Source organism: Drepanopeziza brunnea, assembly GCF_022702325.1.
Source record: "Drepanopeziza brunnea f. sp. 'multigermtubi' strain 214-2 chromosome Unknown ctg10, whole genome shotgun sequence".
NCBI classification, from domain to species: Eukaryota; Fungi; Ascomycota; class Leotiomycetes; order Helotiales; family Drepanopezizaceae; genus Drepanopeziza; species Drepanopeziza brunnea.
In genome coordinates, this window is record NW_027094073.1 from 354,647 (window position 1) to 372,293 (window position 17,647).

The 17,647-nt window shown below is 46.1% G+C and overlaps 4 protein-coding genes across 4 annotated transcripts; 2 read left to right on the top strand and 2 right to left on the bottom strand.

Annotated features, from left to right (window-relative positions):
* Positions 1-3,329: 3,329 nt before the first annotated feature.
* On the bottom strand, positions 3,330-4,394 carry L3040_005945 (uncharacterized protein; the record flags this gene model as incomplete). Its single annotated transcript, XM_007291417.2, has 4 exons — positions 3,330-3,784; positions 3,841-4,127; positions 4,183-4,270; positions 4,367-4,394. 4 exons carry the CDS (start codon positions 4,392-4,394, stop codon positions 3,330-3,332), a joined length of 858 nt encoding a protein of 285 aa, XP_007291479.2.
* A 249-nt stretch (positions 4,395-4,643) lies between these two features.
* Positions 4,644-5,793, top strand: L3040_005946 (uncharacterized protein; the record flags this gene model as incomplete). Its single annotated transcript, XM_007291416.2, has 7 exons — positions 4,644-4,655; positions 4,698-4,792; positions 4,844-4,883; positions 4,938-4,953; positions 5,040-5,131; positions 5,213-5,492; positions 5,633-5,793. The coding sequence occupies 7 exons, from the start codon at positions 4,644-4,646 to the stop codon at positions 5,791-5,793; spliced, it is 696 nt and encodes a 231-aa protein (XP_007291478.2).
* A 5,938-nt stretch (positions 5,794-11,731) lies between these two features.
* L3040_005947 (uncharacterized protein) lies at positions 11,732-12,828 on the top strand (the record flags this gene model as incomplete). Its single annotated transcript, XM_007291414.1, has 4 exons — positions 11,732-11,750; positions 11,825-12,107; positions 12,172-12,375; positions 12,504-12,828. 4 exons carry the CDS (start codon positions 11,732-11,734, stop codon positions 12,826-12,828), a joined length of 831 nt encoding a protein of 276 aa, XP_007291476.1.
* A 3,402-nt stretch (positions 12,829-16,230) lies between these two features.
* On the bottom strand, positions 16,231-17,602 carry L3040_005948 (uncharacterized protein; the record flags this gene model as incomplete). The annotated part of the gene is made up of 3 exons (XM_007291413.1): positions 16,231-16,429; positions 16,492-16,891; positions 16,939-17,602. 3 exons carry the CDS (start codon positions 17,600-17,602, stop codon positions 16,231-16,233), a joined length of 1,263 nt encoding a protein of 420 aa, XP_007291475.1.
* Between the last annotated feature and the right edge of the window lie 45 nt (positions 17,603-17,647).

Sequence of the window (17,647 nt, forward strand, 5' to 3'; positions counted from 1 at the left end):
GTATAAGCAAGCGACTTGGTACGGAATCGCTCTTCCGTTGTAAAAGGAAGGAGGTATCGTATTGAAAAGTATCCTCGCTATAGAGTATTCTTAGCTTCTTTGTGATTGATCACTTAGTAGTAAATCAACTACTGATTAGTGTTGGATTGCTTTCAAGCGATTAAGAATATATATTCGTAAGGTCGTAACGGTCGTCAAAGTACTTGCAATTACAAAACACTCGGTTGATAAAGTATCTGAATTCTGTTTGCTCCTTAAGACTCAAAGGAGCTGATTCCTTTTATATGATTAAAAGGAATCACGTGCATTAGCTAACTAATAGGTTTACTTGTTAAGTTAAGGGGTCCCTTGACTGTTAGCATGCTAAGCGAGGCATACCAAGTGGCCCGTGAACCATGGTTCACGGGTGAGCTTCCCCAACTACTACTACTACTACTAGCTAAGGTCGATATGGATATACCGACATAACTAACAAAAATCACATTTTACCGTACTTATTGATTCTTTATTTTACTTATTGCATACAACCTCTTGATATAAAGATTTTTCATCTTTATAAGCATTACTACGACTTAGCGATTAAAGCTGCGCTTGCATAGCTCGATATCGAGTATTCGATTAATTCTTTCTTAAACGATTTCGATTATATTCGCAATTAAACACTTAATCGATATAATATTAAAAAAGCTTAAAAGAAGTCTAGAATATACTTATCGAGTGCAACGCAATGTTTAAAAAACCTTAAGACTTTTACGCTTCTTAAACACGAAGAAAAGCTCGAGCTAAAGCTTTTTCGTACTTTTTAAAAACTAACGCATATCGAGATTAGCTCGTAAAAGTAGCAAAACAAATGCAACGAGTTATTAAGTAGTCTTTCTCGACAAGATTTCGAATCATATATAAAAAGTACTCGAGAAATTGCAATAAAAGCTACTTTATAAGAACAAGAGTTAGCTATTCTCGCTTAATAACGCAAAGATTAGCTAAAAAGCAAAAAAATAAGTCGCAAATAGTTCTATTATACTAAAGGCTTAACATCTTAAATCGGTAATAAGCTTGCTATTTAATAGCAAGCTAAAAAAGATTTCGAATCTGTTACAAAACAATAACGAATCGTCGATAAGCTTTAAAGAGAAGAAAGAGATGCTAAGTATTATAAAAGAGTCGATTCACGCAAAGCTAAGCGCGAGCGTAAAAGGATTATACGAGAACGCTTTGCTGCAAGTCTAATTATTAAAAACGACGATACAATACTTATTTTAATTCTCGATTCGGAAGAGATTTAATAGATGCAATAACCTCTTGAGCGTTAAATTTTACGGCCTCGTAAAAAAAGTATTCTTCGACTAACTCTTTCTTAACCCGGACTTTCTTTCGATAATAACGACTTGATAATTACAATCGATATTATTAAAGACTCTTTTTTAAAGCAAGATGTTATTCTTTTTTTTAGTATTAATATCGATAGCGATAGCTTCAATTCTAATAATAGTAGAGATTCAAACGATTCGTTGCGTAAAGTAAGAGACGAGTCAGAATCTAATGAAAATGACAATCGATAATCAGATATTTTATTAGATGATACGATTTTAGATGTTTCGAAAGAAGATGTAATAGTAGATTAGTTATTTATATAAATATTTTTAAGTTGTAATAGTATTTGCTATAATAAACAAAAATTTCTAATATATTTTCGAAAAATCCGCACTCGCTTCCGATCCGCAGTCGCTTATACCGACTAAGACTGAAAGGCTGAAAGGAGGCCCACCTAAGCGAGCCGACGATTAGAACATTCCCCGGATCCGGTGAGAGATCGAACACCACTTGCGACTGGATCCAAACCCAACGTATATTATAAAGTCGCAAGACGTGCAGCTAGTCGTTATGTTGCTTCCGTTGTGATGCCCCGCGCGCTTTCTGGATCCAACTCCCAGAGAGGATCGCCCGTCCTACGGATCTGTGAATGCCTCGAGGAAACCAGGTCGCATTCATCGTTGCGTCATTGCGGGAGTCAAGCCTGCTAGTCGGCCTTTTGGGTCTGCTGGGTAAAAAGGCGTTGTTAATGGAACAGGCATGTATTTGACTTACCTCTAGGAAACCGAATCCCAAAGAAGAGAAGCGAATTTTAAGCGAGTACATATGCTCTAAAAGGAAAAAGAAAAGGGAGGATGGATGGGGGGATGAGGGGAGGGTTTCATCGCGCCTAGAAGAATCCGAAAGAGACTTTGAGATTAATATGTGCGTTGACGTACGTGATCATCTCTGCATGCCTGCCTGCAGCTGCCAGAGAAAATGGTGTTACAGTAGAAAGCACATCTCTATTCCTCAACAAGCAAAGCCAATCAAACCCATCGTTAGAACCCGAACGTCCGCCTCACCTTAGGGCTCCATTATCCTTCCCTATTCATATTCCCAACATACTTGCGCATCCCTCCTAACATATACCTACTTCTAGACCGAGCCCCAAAATTCTCGCGCGAGCGAGCGCTGCATCCAGGCTTCCGAGCGCCTCGAATGTTTGTTGGGAGAGATTCTAGCAACCAATTCTATACTCAGAGGGTAAGAATAGAGATGACACTCACAGGTACTTAGTTAGTCTCGAGAGTATATACTGCAAGGTCTTCCTTCATCTTCATCAGGATACAAACATACATAATTCTTTTTTTTTTAAAAAAAAAAAAAGATAAAAATATTGATAAAAAAATAAAAAAAAAGGGCAGGAAAAAAAATGGAAAAATTAACTTCTGATATCCGCTATGCTCGGAAAATGATCAGTCAAGAGCGCGCGCTTCGCTTCCGTTGGAAATACGCCATGCAAGATATATTACGACTACAGGTCAGCTGACCAATCCTCGATGCGTGTATCTTGTGGGACGGAGATAATGAGAGTTGGACATCAGAAGAATGTACGACGGGGATGGCAAGTCATGAATGGTATTTAGGAAAGGGGATTGAGGGGGAGAATATTTCATTGGGATTTGGTAAGGAGCGCCGGGTTGCTCTCCTCTCCCTCTGCCCGAACCGGCCATGAGGCGGCTAGCTTTGGGGCTGTCCTTTCTGCTAATACGGAGACGAATGCAACGGAGGAATAAAATCGTCTTTAAATATTTGGGAGACCGAAGAGGTTGAAGGGACCAAAGAGTTGACGAGCATAAGGACGTCGAGAGAAGTGACGAGACTGAAGAACAGTACGAAAGCGATTCCGATGAAGTAGAGAGAAATGTTAAGCGGGATGGATTCTTGAGACAGTAAAAGTCGGGGCACGCTCAGCTAGTAGACCCACTCCCCTCTCTCGATATTTTTGGTTAATTGTAGCATTCCAATATGTGTTAAGGATCACTCCCATGCTCTGCTTGGCTCATCCTTCTCAATGCTTTCTGCAACACCATCTTCGTTTCCTCATCGTTTGAGAGGTCTTTCCTCTTCTCAAATGCGCGAATCCAGAACTCCCATCTTTCCTTCGAGTGCCCATTCCAGTCTTTACCGTTAAGGGGATCAGAATCGCCAGCCCTAGCCGACTTGCCCTCATAGGTCTGCCTGTCAACGGCCCGCTGCCACAGCTCCCGTGAGGCGTAGATCATCCACATCGCAGCAGCTTTTGCGGCCGCCGGCTTCAATTCCTCCTCTGGTGGTACGTCTTCCAGAGTATCCCGCAGAGACCAGATGCTGTACAGCGAGTAGTCCATAGAGTCTCCGGGCTTTGCAGCCGCTGTGGCGCGAGCGGCGAATGCATTGCGATTCACCCACGCGTCGTCCATCTCAGGCGGACTCCTCTCATCCGGAGCTGGCCACGATTCAGTGACAATCCTCAATGGAGAGCTGCTCGCTCCGACGGCCTACCCTCATTCCACACATCTCTTATTGCAGACCCCAAGAGCGGAAGCTCCTTCAAAGTGGTCCCGCATCCCCAAACCTGCAGCTCTGAGTCGCCTCCGTCTCCATTCCGTAGCCTCTTCAAGAACTCCACAATTGGATCCTGATCTTCAGGTTTCGTTTCCGCAACTACCCTTGAGAGCTCTTTCCACGAGTGCCACAACGCGTCCTCGACCCGCTGGGTCTCGTCTGCCTTCTTTGCGTCCATGATATGCTGGCAGAATTGGTTGACGGCTTTGGAGACGTCGACGCTCCTTGCGGAGAGGGTCTTACCAAATTCCATGTTTGGAGGCTCGATCGATCACATACTTTTCATGATCGAGAGACGCAGGCAGAGTACGTGGCCGTGGTGGGAAGGTGGTCGTGATCGAGGGACGGGGGAGAATACTTTGGATCACTCGCAAGCGAAGAAATATGTCAACATCATTCACGACTACTCACTTACTTATTTGAGATTGAGAGCAACACTTTGACAGTTATTAAACCGACGCACCTCGTATCTCGTACCTCGCGTTTTGCATTTTGCGTTTTGCGAAGCCACTCTCGAGATTGCAAGGTATCAAGATAGAGAATTGGGTTCAAGTTGGATAGAAGTAACGGTGGTACGACGTGAGAGAAGTTTATAAAGTCCCTCACGCTGACTCAGCAACCCTGGCAAGCTGAATAAGGGTTGCTGAGTAATACCTCAACCGAACAGCGATCGCTTGGACTCACAGATTGCTGCCGGCTGATCTCGCTTTTCTAAATCCTTATTCCGCGATAATCTCCCCATGGATTTGATTGTAAACAAACCTATTGTCAAACTTATTATCGCCAAGACATAGCCAGGAACGGATCCGGAGATCACCGGTTGCCCAAACTCAGCCACCGGCTTTGCTTTAACTCTTCAACTTGCTTGGAAATTCAAAACTTGTGTCGCGTGAGTGAGCCGCTCGGTGAAAGTGAGTTGAAAGTGACGAGCAGCGCGCAGGGACCCGAAATCAAATCTTTTGCATGTAGTTGTATATATGGTATTTATATATACGCATGCATATATGGCTCGGCTACTAACTCTAGTGTCCTAGCCTCCACAGGTTGTTTGTATCTTAAATCTCGATCCCTTTTATACGTTTATATCTCCACCCCTTTGTACATTTCGATTTCCAGTCAAAAATCCTCAAGTTCAGTGATCTATCTCGTCAGCAAAATCAGTCAAGCGTCCTCAAGCTTAGTGATCATCTCATCGGTGAAATCAGTCAAGATGCTTCTCTCATTCCCGGTAAGAAAACCTCTCTCTACTATGCTAGCCACATCTCGTTTCCTCGTCCCAGTTCAGCCCTTCTACTCTAACACGGCGCAGTCCCTCGTCCCAATCACTCTCCTCCTCACCACTGCCCTCTCCTCCCCTATACCCGGCAATATCGAGCCCCGTAAAACATCAACAGTCTGCAACGAAGTCTCATACACCGCTGCTGAGGTCACCGAATGCACTGATGCGGCTTACAAGCACCACAAGCAAGGTACCAAGCCTGGAGGTTCCCCGTTCCCACAGGAATTCGAGAACCTGGAAAGCTTCACGCTTGCCGTTAAACCACCATACGAGGCCTTCCCATTGAAAAAAGAGGGTGTCTACACAGGAGGTACGTTCATCTCTCACTCCCTCGTGCCGTGACGATGATTTGGCTTTGGGATATAGCACCAAGGCCACGTTGAGATTCGGCATGGGATCTTTGGAACGATGAGAAGATCTCTGGCTGACGATGTTTTTTCCCCCAAACAGGAGATCCTGGTCCCGATCGGTGCCTCATCAGCACCACCAGCGGAAAATACGCGGGAGTCATCACTTCGAGCGGAGCAGAAAACGATGACAGCTGGGTCAAGTGCTCGCGCAGGAGCGTGCATCTTCTCTTTGGTGGGAATTGGGTGCCTCATTCTCCATGAGCGAGCGGGCCGCCATTAAAATACTTACCATGCTCTTCGCCTGTCGGCCAGTTAATTGTCTATGTAGCCTAGTCATTTAATGATAATCGTCGCAGTCGGGTAGCACTCGAGCGAATCACCCAACGATGATTCATTTCTCAGAGGCAGAGGCACTTACTTCCTACTTACCTCGTGATTTGCTCAAGCAACGTAATACTTGATCGCATCGTTCTCTGTACACGAGCTATTATCGTGAAACTCGTTTACAGAGGTATAACGGTGAAGTGTTGTAACCCTTGCTACTCCACAGCCACAACTCTAACCTGATTGAGCAATTGACCTGACCTTAATACAAAGTAAACTACTACTCCGTAACGCTTTTCGAGATTCTATGCAGTAACGTTCCGTGCTTAAGCTCAGGTTGTTGCTCAATTAAGTTAGAATTGTGGCTGTGGATATGCAAAGTTTACAACACTTCGCCGCTGTAGCTCTGTAGAAGAACCCATCTAGTAGAACCCATCTAGAACCCATCTAGAACCCATCTAGAACCCATCTACTACTACTACGTCCAATTATAGTAGTACTTAAGGATTACCTACCCATCGTGCGCTTTTAGTTAGTCTACCCTTGTCGTAATTAAGACTCTGCTCGGGAGAGGCGATCCCGAAGGCAAGACTGCTTGGCGTCCCACACTGTATTTTCCTATGCTCCTTTCTTCCTTCCTCCTTGTACCTACCTATGCCACTTATTTGAGAGAAGCGCTACCATCACCAGTCACACGTTATCCGTCTCTCCACCAGGGCTCCATTCTGATTCTCGCAAGGAAGCTGGGTACCTACGTACTACACATACAGTATACATCAAGCGAGGATAACCTCTCGCTAAGTGTTCGTTTGTTTGTTTGTTTTGTCTGTTTGTGTAATCATTACGTAGGACAAAAGTCTTAATTACGGAGTGTTTTGTGGGCTCTCGGAGAAGCTTATCGAGATACTTCCGTATGCCCACCCCCAAGTGGGGACCCCAGTCTGTCATGTTCCTTCCGTATGGAGCCTAGGAAGGGAGATCCTATTACGTGATTTCGATCCTTGTTGGTAGGTCGAGTCCCCCGTCCCCCCCACCCCCTGAATAAGAGACGAAAGTATGATGATTCTGCAAGTGCTTTTGCCAAGGCCTCAACCAATCAACTTACAGCTACGTAGTAGTACGTCGTAGTATAAAGATTCAGCCTTGAAAGTATCTCTCAGCAAGTACAGTACCACGGTTACAGGCCTAAGTGTTACAGCCTGAGGATGCCGTACTTAGAAGTCTAAATGAACACTTGAAACCTCCCGCTTACCCTACCCTCAGGGTGTAACACTTAGTACTACTACGTAGTAGTACTTGCGCCTGTGACGTTGTCTCTGACCCGTGTGCAATAGAGTTGACGAGGCTTTGAGTCGTTCGCGGAGTTTAAAAAGCCGCCGCTCGACGGTTTTTGAGGCTCAGCTGGGTCTGCTCATCATTCACGGGAGGGGAAAGTACTACTACGTATCGAGGCATTTTTCAAAGGGGACGCGGCCTTATTCTGGAAGCGCGGCAGAAGAAGAAGAAAAAGAACAAGAAGAAGGAAAAAGAAAGAGAAGTTGAGAAGATAAGCGGAGCAGATGATCTACGCATGCTTTTGCAGTACCGGTACAGCCCCCTCCTGAATACACATCGAAAAGCATACTTTGGTAAGGGTTCTTCTTATCAGGGCTTGAAGCAGTGAACCGATAAGTCACGATTCAGCTTCGAAGAGTATCTCTGACTAAGTGCGTAGTCTCCACCACGAAGTTGGCAGGGCTTTGAGAGAGCCATTCAGAAAGCACCGCTCAACGATTTGTACTTCTAGAAGCCGAACTGGGTCCGACGTGCATTCAAAGGGGGGGCTGTGTTTCAAAAGAGAGTTTTTTTCTTTTACTTACTTAAAAAAAAAAACTAAATTTAGCTTTCTGGCTTTATTCTCTCATCCAGTAGTAAGTACCACTACTACGTACGTAGTACTACTCTGTACAGACTACAGTACATACAGTAGATATAGCGGGCTCCCACTACGTCATCTGCCTATGCAACTCTAACTTCTACTTTTCCTACTTATCAAGACTTTCCTTTCCCATCAATTCTTGCTCGTCCGACTTTACCCGAGGCCGCGAAATCCTTATCTGGGAAGTTTCTGCGTCATAGGGAGTAGAGTGATAATTCAGCTCCGTCGCTACTTATCAGATGTAAGCGAGGAGCTTGCGCCTCCAGAATACACATGTACTAGTACAGTATCTCCCCCCCCCCACCCCCCTCGTTTTTTGTCTTGCAGAAGAAGAGAGAGACGGGAAGGATAATATCGAGCGTATACGTAACATCTACGTATATCGGAGAGGCAGAGTTTTCGGCTTGATCAATGCATGAATGCATGAATGAATGGATAGCCTGCAGCTGCAGCTAGAAAAGGTCAAGAACTGGAATGAGTTAAAAAAACTCTTTGAAGATACCCCCTTACCACGCCCCCCCCCCCCCCCCAAAAGGTTCGTTTCCATAATCGTCATAATCATAACTCGTCCGTCGGAAGGAAAGATCCAGTTATCCATCTCCTTTTTTTTTTTTTTTTTTTTTTTTTTTTTTTTTTCTTCTTTCTTTTTTTACGCATCTAAAAGAGAGAAACAATACAAAGACAGCAGAAAGATCAGGAATACACAACTCGATGAATAGATTGCAATTGAAAAAAAAAAAAGAGAAAACAATAACGGAGAGAAATCAAAATATTTCCCTTCCCTAAGTTCCAAAGCTGTGAATGGATTCGCGTTTTGTTTTTTGCTCTTCGTCGCCTTATACCGGTATACCATTCTCTATATCCATATATATATATATATATCCATATCCATATATATATAAACATACTACAATAACCAACATTCCATTCCACTCTCAAGATGCCCCGATCAGCTCAATTCCCTAGTTCGCACCTGGACGCGGGCTGCGAGCAGCGCAAAACAGGCTTCTTGATCGATTGGGTTTTTCGTCTGCCGCTGAATTCGAGGTCGAGGTGCGTCGCTAAGTAGCTAGCTGAGCCTCACCTTTCTTTCTTTCTTTTTTCTTTCTCTCTCTTTTTTTTCTTCTTCTTTTTCTTTTCTCTGTTAGTTCTCTCTCAGGAAAGCTAGCTAGCTCGCTAGCTCGCTGGCTTATTCGAGCGATTTAGGCTATGTTGCGGGCTTGAAAAAGAGAGAAACCCAAGTAAGCTATGCTGAAGACTTCTCTAGTAGTATACGGTAGGAAGCCGTTCTGTTTATCCCTTTGTGCTGAGTTCTCTTCTTTGCTGTAGGTGATGTGGTGATGAGAAGAATGGTAGATTTATAGATTTATATATATTTATATAAATTTATTTATTTAGGGCATAGCTATTGTGCAAATCATTTGCGTCCCTTTGACCTTTGAACATGCCTGCTCCTGCTCGCTGCCACACCAACCATGGTGTGATATCAAGACCGAGAATCTGGCTTCTTACTTGATAGGGGCCCGTTGCAAGTCGTTTTTCGTATTAGGAAAAAGGGGAAAGGGGAGAGATAGATGTAGAGAAAGCGCACCGCATCAGGGCTCTCCTCTGGGAACACACGGCGCGCGTCGAGAGCGCGGATGAGCGATCGTTCTTCGTCGGGCATTGTTTCCCTACGATCATGCAGAAACTGCTGGCGGGGGCGGAGAAGATGTCGGGGCTGGCGCCGGCGACTCTGGTCTTTAAGACGGTCAAGGAGACGTCTGATTCGGTAGGCGGAAGAGAAGACGCTGGCGGAAGACCTGGAGTGGGTTGTTGTTAGCCGCCCACGGTGAAGGGTATAGGTGAGGGGATACGGATTGGAGAAAAATGCTTTATGATAAATACACTCATATAAAAGAAGTTTTGGCTCTCTCATGCCAGGGACAGATTTTCTTCCTTCGTCTGATGCGCTTTTCGTTTCCATGTTATCTGCCTCAAACTCACCATTTCAGACTCGAGAGAAATCAGCGAAACGCATAGTAGATCCAAGGAAACTTGAGTATTTAGAATTTCGTGTTCTTACAGCTCCCTTCATCGCTTTAAAACGACTTCGAAAAATTGTAACTATGATACTACCCTACATATAAGTAATCATGCACCCTATAATTCACTTAAAGTCAACGACCCTTACTTAGATCCAACGGTCAAATTAAATGCCATTACTTGCCCAAACCAGCCATAGCATGTCTGTGATTCTTCAAGCAATGAACCCTCAATACGGCTCAGAGGAGGCCATCGTTCTCGATAATAGCATTGAGGAGATGGGTTATTCCCAACCAAAACCTTCCCAGCCGTCTCCGGCTTGTCCCAAGACCCTTCGTACAGCTGGCTCGATGCCATCCGTGGAATCTTGACTTGCCGCGGGGCATTTATAGAAAGCCATGATAGCACCATCTAATTCCGGCCAGCCGCCGGCACGGCTCGCATTCAGCGTCACGGCACCGGTGTTTTTGCCGCCCACGGGAACTCCCGAGCTGGACGGGGGGTTTTTGCGCTGACAATCCGGGAAACGGAGAGCGCAACCATTTATGCGATGTGGATACGGAACGTGGGGATGTGGTGCGGCGGGCCGCATGATGGGTACGGACGGGGGCGGAGAGACCATGATATCTCGCACTGGGCTTTGCAGTCACGTGCCGTGCGGTACATGACTCGCCATGCTACGGAAAAGCAGGAAAGAAGAAGCTGTGGAGTGAGTTGGCAGTGAACTGGGTAGGGCGTGCGACAGTGGGCAAGAGAGCGTCGGGAGTTCTGGTCACATTGGATGAGATGACTGGATGCTGGGGATAGTGCTTGGGTTTGAGCAGCTCTTGTTGATGGGGAAACGAATGAAAATATTTCCCGTCAGTCCATCCTATGCTACCGGTACCGGTACCGGTATCCCAAGCGAGTCCAAGTCCAAGTCCAATTAAGCCCAAGCGCAAGATCAAGCCGAAGATCAAGCTTCAAGATCAAGCTTCAAGTTCAAGCTCTTCAATGACGTCAAGTAGAAATTGGTTAACCGCACATGCATCTCCACTCGACGTCCAGCATCAACAAACCGACAAAGAAAGTGAGAAGGCGAGAAAGGGAGACAGCGAGAAAGTCGAGAAAGAGAGAAAGATCAGATTCCAGTGCCCATGCAGGCGATGCCCGCTCCACACGTGACTCGCGCATCTCTCTGGGCTGGACGGAACGAATCAGAGTCTGAGTCAGGCTGGGTCAACCAGGTCACCCGGCCACTAGAGCGCCGCATCGTCATCATGATATCGCTGTCACCTCTGCAGGGCCTTGATTGACTCGGTACCAATAGCAATAGCAATAGCAACAGCAACCGCAACACCAATACCAATACCAATACCAACACCGGTACCAATACCATTACCAATACCAACACCAATACCAATACCAATACCATCACCCATACCATTACCATTACCACTGCTCTGCTCTACTCTGCCCTGCTTTCTCGCCTTTGTCCTATCTCTCCCTCTCTCCCTCTCCCTCTCTCCCTCTCTCCCTCTCTCCCTCCTCTCTCCCCTCCTCTCCTCTTCTCTCCCTGCAAACCATCATCCGAATCGACCTATCGACCTACGAACTAACCCTGCACCGCTGTACAAACCCAACGCTCTGGGTAAGTCTCCGTCTCGTCTCTTCTTGTGTTACTTTGTGTAGTTTGGCAATCGTCCGAGCTCGAGCTGAGCTGTGCCTTGGAGTCTGAGGTCCAAGGATGTGTTTGGTTCTTAACTCGCCATAGCCGTGGTCGTGGCCGTGCGAGAATCCGCTACTGAATGACTGACTGACCGACTGACTGACCGACTGACTGCTTGTTAAAGGTCCTCTCTCCGTCTGAATTTGAATCCATCCGAATTTTCTGCCAACATCATCTCATTAATACCCCCCCTTCCCCCACGACAAACACAACCTACCTTCAAAATGGCTGCAAGGGGCATCCGTAAGACTTCGCTTTCCCTCTCCTCTTCTCCCAAATCCAGTCCCGCACAGAAATGCTAATGCCTTCATCCCCAGGTGGCGCCATGGGCACTGTGTCCCTCATCCTCATCGCCGGCGCGACTCTCCTGATGCTCTTCGTCGTCCTCAGCGGAGTTCGCGATCATACCCCCCTCAACAAGTCGTACTTCCTGCGTGCAGATACCTCTTCCTTCCCCGGATCCGGCCGCCCAGAGTCCTATTGGACCTTCTGGAAGACCTGCGCTACGCCCGGTGGAAGTTGCGGAGCCACGGTTCCGGCTATGCCGTTTGGATATGCCTGGGTGGGCGGTACCGAGGGCGTTCCCACCGGTCTGGTCGGGTATGTTCTCTCTCCTGACGAGGAATGGGTTGCGGTAGTAGGATGACCGTTAATAAATGTGCAGAAAACACGCCAAGGGCACCACCAGCACTTTCTACTACTACGCTTGGAGATTCGGCTGGGTCTTCTATCTGATGGGTCTGGTGTCTACGGGTTTGACGCTCCTCCTCTCCGTCGCGGCCCCGTGCAGCCGCCTCGCGTCTGGAATCTGTGGAGCTTCCCTCGCCATCTCTCTGCTCTGGTTCTCCGTTGGCGCTTCTCTCATGACGTAGGCACTCCCCTCCCATTCTTCTCTGCTTCAACTTCTTGTCCTCTTTCTTCCCATTACTCCCCCCCCCCCCCCCCCCCCCCCCCCCCCCCCCTATTCCTCGTACACCCAGAACTGATAACCCTCAGCGCCACATTTGTCAAGGCCCGCAACGAGTTCCGCGGTGCAGGTATCTCCTCCTCCATCGGCCGCTACGCTTTCGGCTTTACTTGGGGCGCCTGGGCCTGCATATTCCTCGCGACAATCTTCCTCTTCCTCGGCTGCGGCGCCAGCACCAACCGCAAGGAGAGATACAGCGTCGACGACAATGTGCGCAACAGTACTATAAGCCGCACCGGAGGACCGGGCGGCAGCATCGCCTTCTGGAAACGCCAGCGTCACCCAAGCAAGCGCTCTACCCGGGGCTCGTTCATCGACACCGAGAACCAGCACCGCGTCAAGGACGAGTACTAGACTACCCACCCCCCACTTTAAAAAGCAATGCTTAGTAGCGTGGACGAGATTGATGACTGGGGACATGTGAATGAACGCAGTAGGGTGGGGCGGGGGGGATGGAGTTTGGCAACGAAAAGTGTACTTTGGAGAGCAGTGTTTACGACCGACAAATGGATACCCACGGCCTTCCAACTATCTACATAGGCGCCGGACTTGGATTTTCCCCTCCTCTTCTTCTCTTTTTCCAGATGGAAACAGATATGACAAGCAACAGCTGTAGACGATGTCTTGTATTAATGTTTGTAAAGTACGAAGGGGAAGAATAATGTAATGTTTACAATAATTGATACATGATCATATGAAAAGACGCTGCATTTCGTTCTTTCCACATTCTGATGGCGTTTTGATGGCATTTTCGGAGTGGCAAGCGGTAGTAGGCAAGCGAGTGTTTGGATTTCCTATTTCTACCCAGCCAGAAAATCCCTCCCTCCCCTCTACGGAGGGAGTACTTGATCCATCCATCTATCTACACCCTCATCACACCGGTCGCGCCACTCGAATCGGCACGGAAATCTCTCCCATAGCAAAGGATGGGCATGGGCATGGGCATGGGGATGGGGATGAAGCGCCCAAGAAAACACGACCGACCTACCGGTACATCCTCTCTCTCCTCTCCTCTCCTTTCTTCTCCTCTCTATCCTTTCTTTAACCCCTCGATTCTTGGACTCTTATACTTGTCCGGTTTGAGAAAAATATACAAAAAAAATTGGAGAAGAAGGGGAGAGAGAGAAACAGGGGAGTGAGGGGGGGAGAGGGGAGAGAGAGGGGGAGCGAGAGAAGAGAGAAAAATAAACGAGGGGACGAGAAGAGGGGAGAAGAAGAAGTGCATTTTGCGAGGTGATTCACGCAAACGCTTGTGTTTTATCTATCTATACATCTACCTACCTATCTATGAATAAAAACAAAATCACATCGAGAGGAGGAAAGCATAATCCCCCAAGCTATCTCTCGCAGTAGGTAGGTGTCTGAACCCGATTGATCGATCGATCGATCGATTTAGGTAGGTATGAGGTGTGAGGTATGGGGTGTGAGGATCCATCCACCCAGCTTCGAAAAGAAAAAGGTACTGCCGGTGTAGATATATCTTCTGAGGCAGGACCTAGCTAGCTATTTGTTTGTTTGTTTGTTTGTTTGTTTGTTTGTTTGTTTGTTTGTTTGTTTGTTTGTTTGTTTGTTTGTTTGTTTGTTTTTAGGTCTGTGCGATGGAGTTGGAGCTGGGAGCTGGGAGTTGATAAGGGGCCCTTTTCTTTTTTTTTTTTTTTTTTTTTTTTTTTTTTTTTTTTTCATGGCGGGTGTTGGGTGTGTGGGTTTATGAGGGAGGGGAAGGGGAGGTGGGGGATTAGTGTATATAATAAATATGTAGATAGATAAATAGAACTTTGGTACAGACGAGGATATGATTTTTCTTTTTTTAAGAAAATATTGCGTTGTAAACGACGGTGATGTGATGCGATGCGGAAAAAGAAAGGTCTCTTTCTGAAAAAAAAATAAAAATAAAAATAAAAATAAAATAAAATAAAAAATTAAAAAATTAAAAAATTAAAAAATTAAAAAATTAAAAAATTAAAAAATTAAAAAATTAAAAAATTAAAAAATTAAAAAATTAAAAAATTAAAAAATTAAAAAATTAAAAAATTAAAAAATTAAAAAATTAAAAAATTAAAAAATTAAAAAATTAAAAAATTAAAAAATTAAAAAATTAAAAAATTAAAAAATTAAAAAATTAAAAAATTAAAAAATAAACAATAAAAACAAATTTATATTTTTTTTTATAAATCCTTTTTTTTTCCTATTTTTTCTTGTTTTTCTTCTTCTTCGTTTTTTTCAGCTGCTGTTTCAAGTTTTGTTTTTTTGCTGTATATAGAGTAGGTTCCTTATGGAAAGGTGTAGAGAGGTGGATGGATGGAAGGATTGAAGGATTGGGGAGGGGGGAAAAAAAGGGAGAAAAAGGGAAAAAAGGGGGACAAAAGGGATAAAAAAAGAAAAAAAAAAAAGAAAGAAAAAAAAAAGGGCTAGCCGCGAGATGAGTTAAGGAGGGTTAAGAGTTTAGATGACGGGTATTTTCTGCTAATCTTTTTCTTTTATTCTGGAGGGATTAAAAGTTTGTTTTGAAGCCGGGTAGGGTAGGGTAGGGTACCGGTAGCTTATTACCGGTACCTAGCTGATTTCGCCTCAGAATCAAGACACGCGATAAGACGAAGAGTATCTGGGATGGTCTCCGTCCGGTCTTTGAAAAAAAAAAAAAAAAAAAAAAAATCGAAAAAAAAAAAAAAATCATTCAATTTTTTTTTTCATGGGTCGACATAGGCCGAGCTCGAGATGCTTTAAAAGGTGACTGACGGACGACGACTACATCACTACTTACTGCTAGACAAAACCGACTCATCCTTGCGTCTGCGTCTGCGTCTGCGTCTGCGTAGACGAGAAGACTCCGATTAAATATTCCCTCTTATATTCCCATTCCCATGTTCCCTCCCATCCCCGGACCTCCCTCTCAATCTGCTGCAAGCGCTGGATCGAGTTGTTGTTGCTGTTGCTGCTGTTGTTGTTATCATCATCCTTTGGCTCCCGGCCCAGAATCGAGCCCGATGCCGTCCCAGGACGCGCGGAATCTTTGAAGATCTGGCTCTGTCTGGGAGGGAAGAACATGGATGAAGTATAAAAACAGACGATACATTTCTTAAAAGGGGTCTGTACGATGGAGGAGGTGCTCGTCTCGAAATATTACGACGATATAAGAGGGAAGGAGCGCCGGGCTTGGAATAGAGCGAGAGAAGTGTGCTTGCCTTTTATCGATTTCTTTTCCTGGGGATTACGGTATGCAGGATCATAGGGAATTGTTGAGATTGGTTCAGTTCGGTTCATAGATCGTCTGGGCAGATGGCCCTTCGTTACTTAGTAGCAGGTGAGGTTTTTCTGTGACGACCGTTGGAGCCGAGACCTCTTGGTGATGGGTGGGCGTGGAAAGCGAGAAAGAGAAAGACGGAATGGATCTAGCATACCCAAAAGATACTGTGCAGGTGTTTAGATTGATAATACTGACCCGACCCCGAACAAGCACTAGTCTGACAGAAAAGTACATGCAGTGCAATGGGAAGCCGTCAAACCGCTCCCCTTTCCACCCTGTGCTCGGTCTAGCCACGGCGGAATTAGACGAGGAAACGAGAGCGGATCAGCCCATCCCCAACGATCCCAGAACCCAGAGTAAGTAGCACAACAGCATGCGGAAAAGATCAACCCAAAAAGCAAAACGAAATGGGAATCAAGTCTTTTGCTGACAACTCAAAACTCCCGAGTCCCAATCCAACCAGACCCCAGCGCTTCATGCTCCCAAAAATGACCAAATTTCCACTGCTAGAATTAGCCCCGAGCCAGGGCATCTTTGATGAGCTGGTAACACTCTTCCGGCGATTCAAAGACGTGCCAGACATCTCTCGGGACATCCTTGAACGCTTTCTTGAAGCGTTTCGGCTCGTTCTTCTCTTCGATGCTGAGGGCGGCGATGTCGGTCACTTTCCGGATGAGGATAAGTTTCACGAAGCCCTTGTGTTTGCGGTAGCTAAGGTCTCGTCAGTACTCTTGCATTTATGTGAGGTGGGAACTTTCGAAGGAGCAACTAACACTTCCCCATAGGTCTCGGGGTCAGCTTGCGTCGAATCCCCAATACAGATCATCTTGCGCTTGGGCAACCACCCATTGATCTTGGTGATGCGGTCTACCTTGTACTGCTGAGTAGCGACGGTGAGATTAGAGAGAAGGCCTGAGAGGTTCATCCAGCTGGCATCTCGAAGGATGATCGTTCCTTGGGGATAGAACTTTGTCCGGAAGTCACGGAGGAACGAATAGAGGTTGTAAGGTGACGCGGAGAGGTAGAAGAAAGGCGATGCGGGAGAAATCATCTTCTGGATGAAGGCGTACAGTTCAGGCATACCTTCGATTGGCGTGCCTGGAGATACGAAGGTTGATCGCAGAATCCCAATGGGGTCACCAGTCTGCGTAATCTTGATGGTGTCGTCGATGTCTGGAGGCTGTTAGTCACGTCCTTGGAAAACGAGAATCCACTGTTACCAGAAATCACACCCCATCCTTCAGGCTCGGCATACGCAGTCTTCGATTGCAAAATGCCATTTGCTCCTTTCGGCACCAACGCGAAGCTCGCGACAACGGCACCATCCCTATGCGAAGGCACGGCCTTGATATCGCTACTGATGCCATCCCTACCACCCGGTCCCAAATTGATCTCCTGCTGTCCTGCAAACTTAATTTTCACGGACCTTCCTGGCAGGATATTCTGCACAAAAGGTGTCAACCTATCCCGAATCGTAGCCTCTTGCGCATCACCCTTTCCCAGTCCAACTTTCTCGGCGATATCCGCAACGATTGTGCTGACTTCAACGCCGGTATCCTTGTCAAATACGGCTGCGACAAACTCGGCCTCCCAATTTCCTCGGGAATTTCTATAAGCTGTGTTGTCGAGAAGCCAGACGGTGTCGTTGTCTGTTACGGGCTGGGGGAAAGGGTTCCAAGATCCTAGGCTGGAGAGGACACTAGAGACCACGGAAGGGCGGTGATCGGAAGCCTGGAGAGATTTAACATCTGGCAAACTGTTCTCGACATCGCGAAATCTCCGTTCTCGTCGGGTTCTGAGCTCTATGAAGCTTTCACTGGCAGCTTTGCCGATTCCTTTAGCTGTGTCGGCTATAGCCTTTGCGTCGCGAGCAATGTGCGACATGTTGAATGGTAGGGTTTCGTCTAGCAATTAAATGTGAAGTTAAAG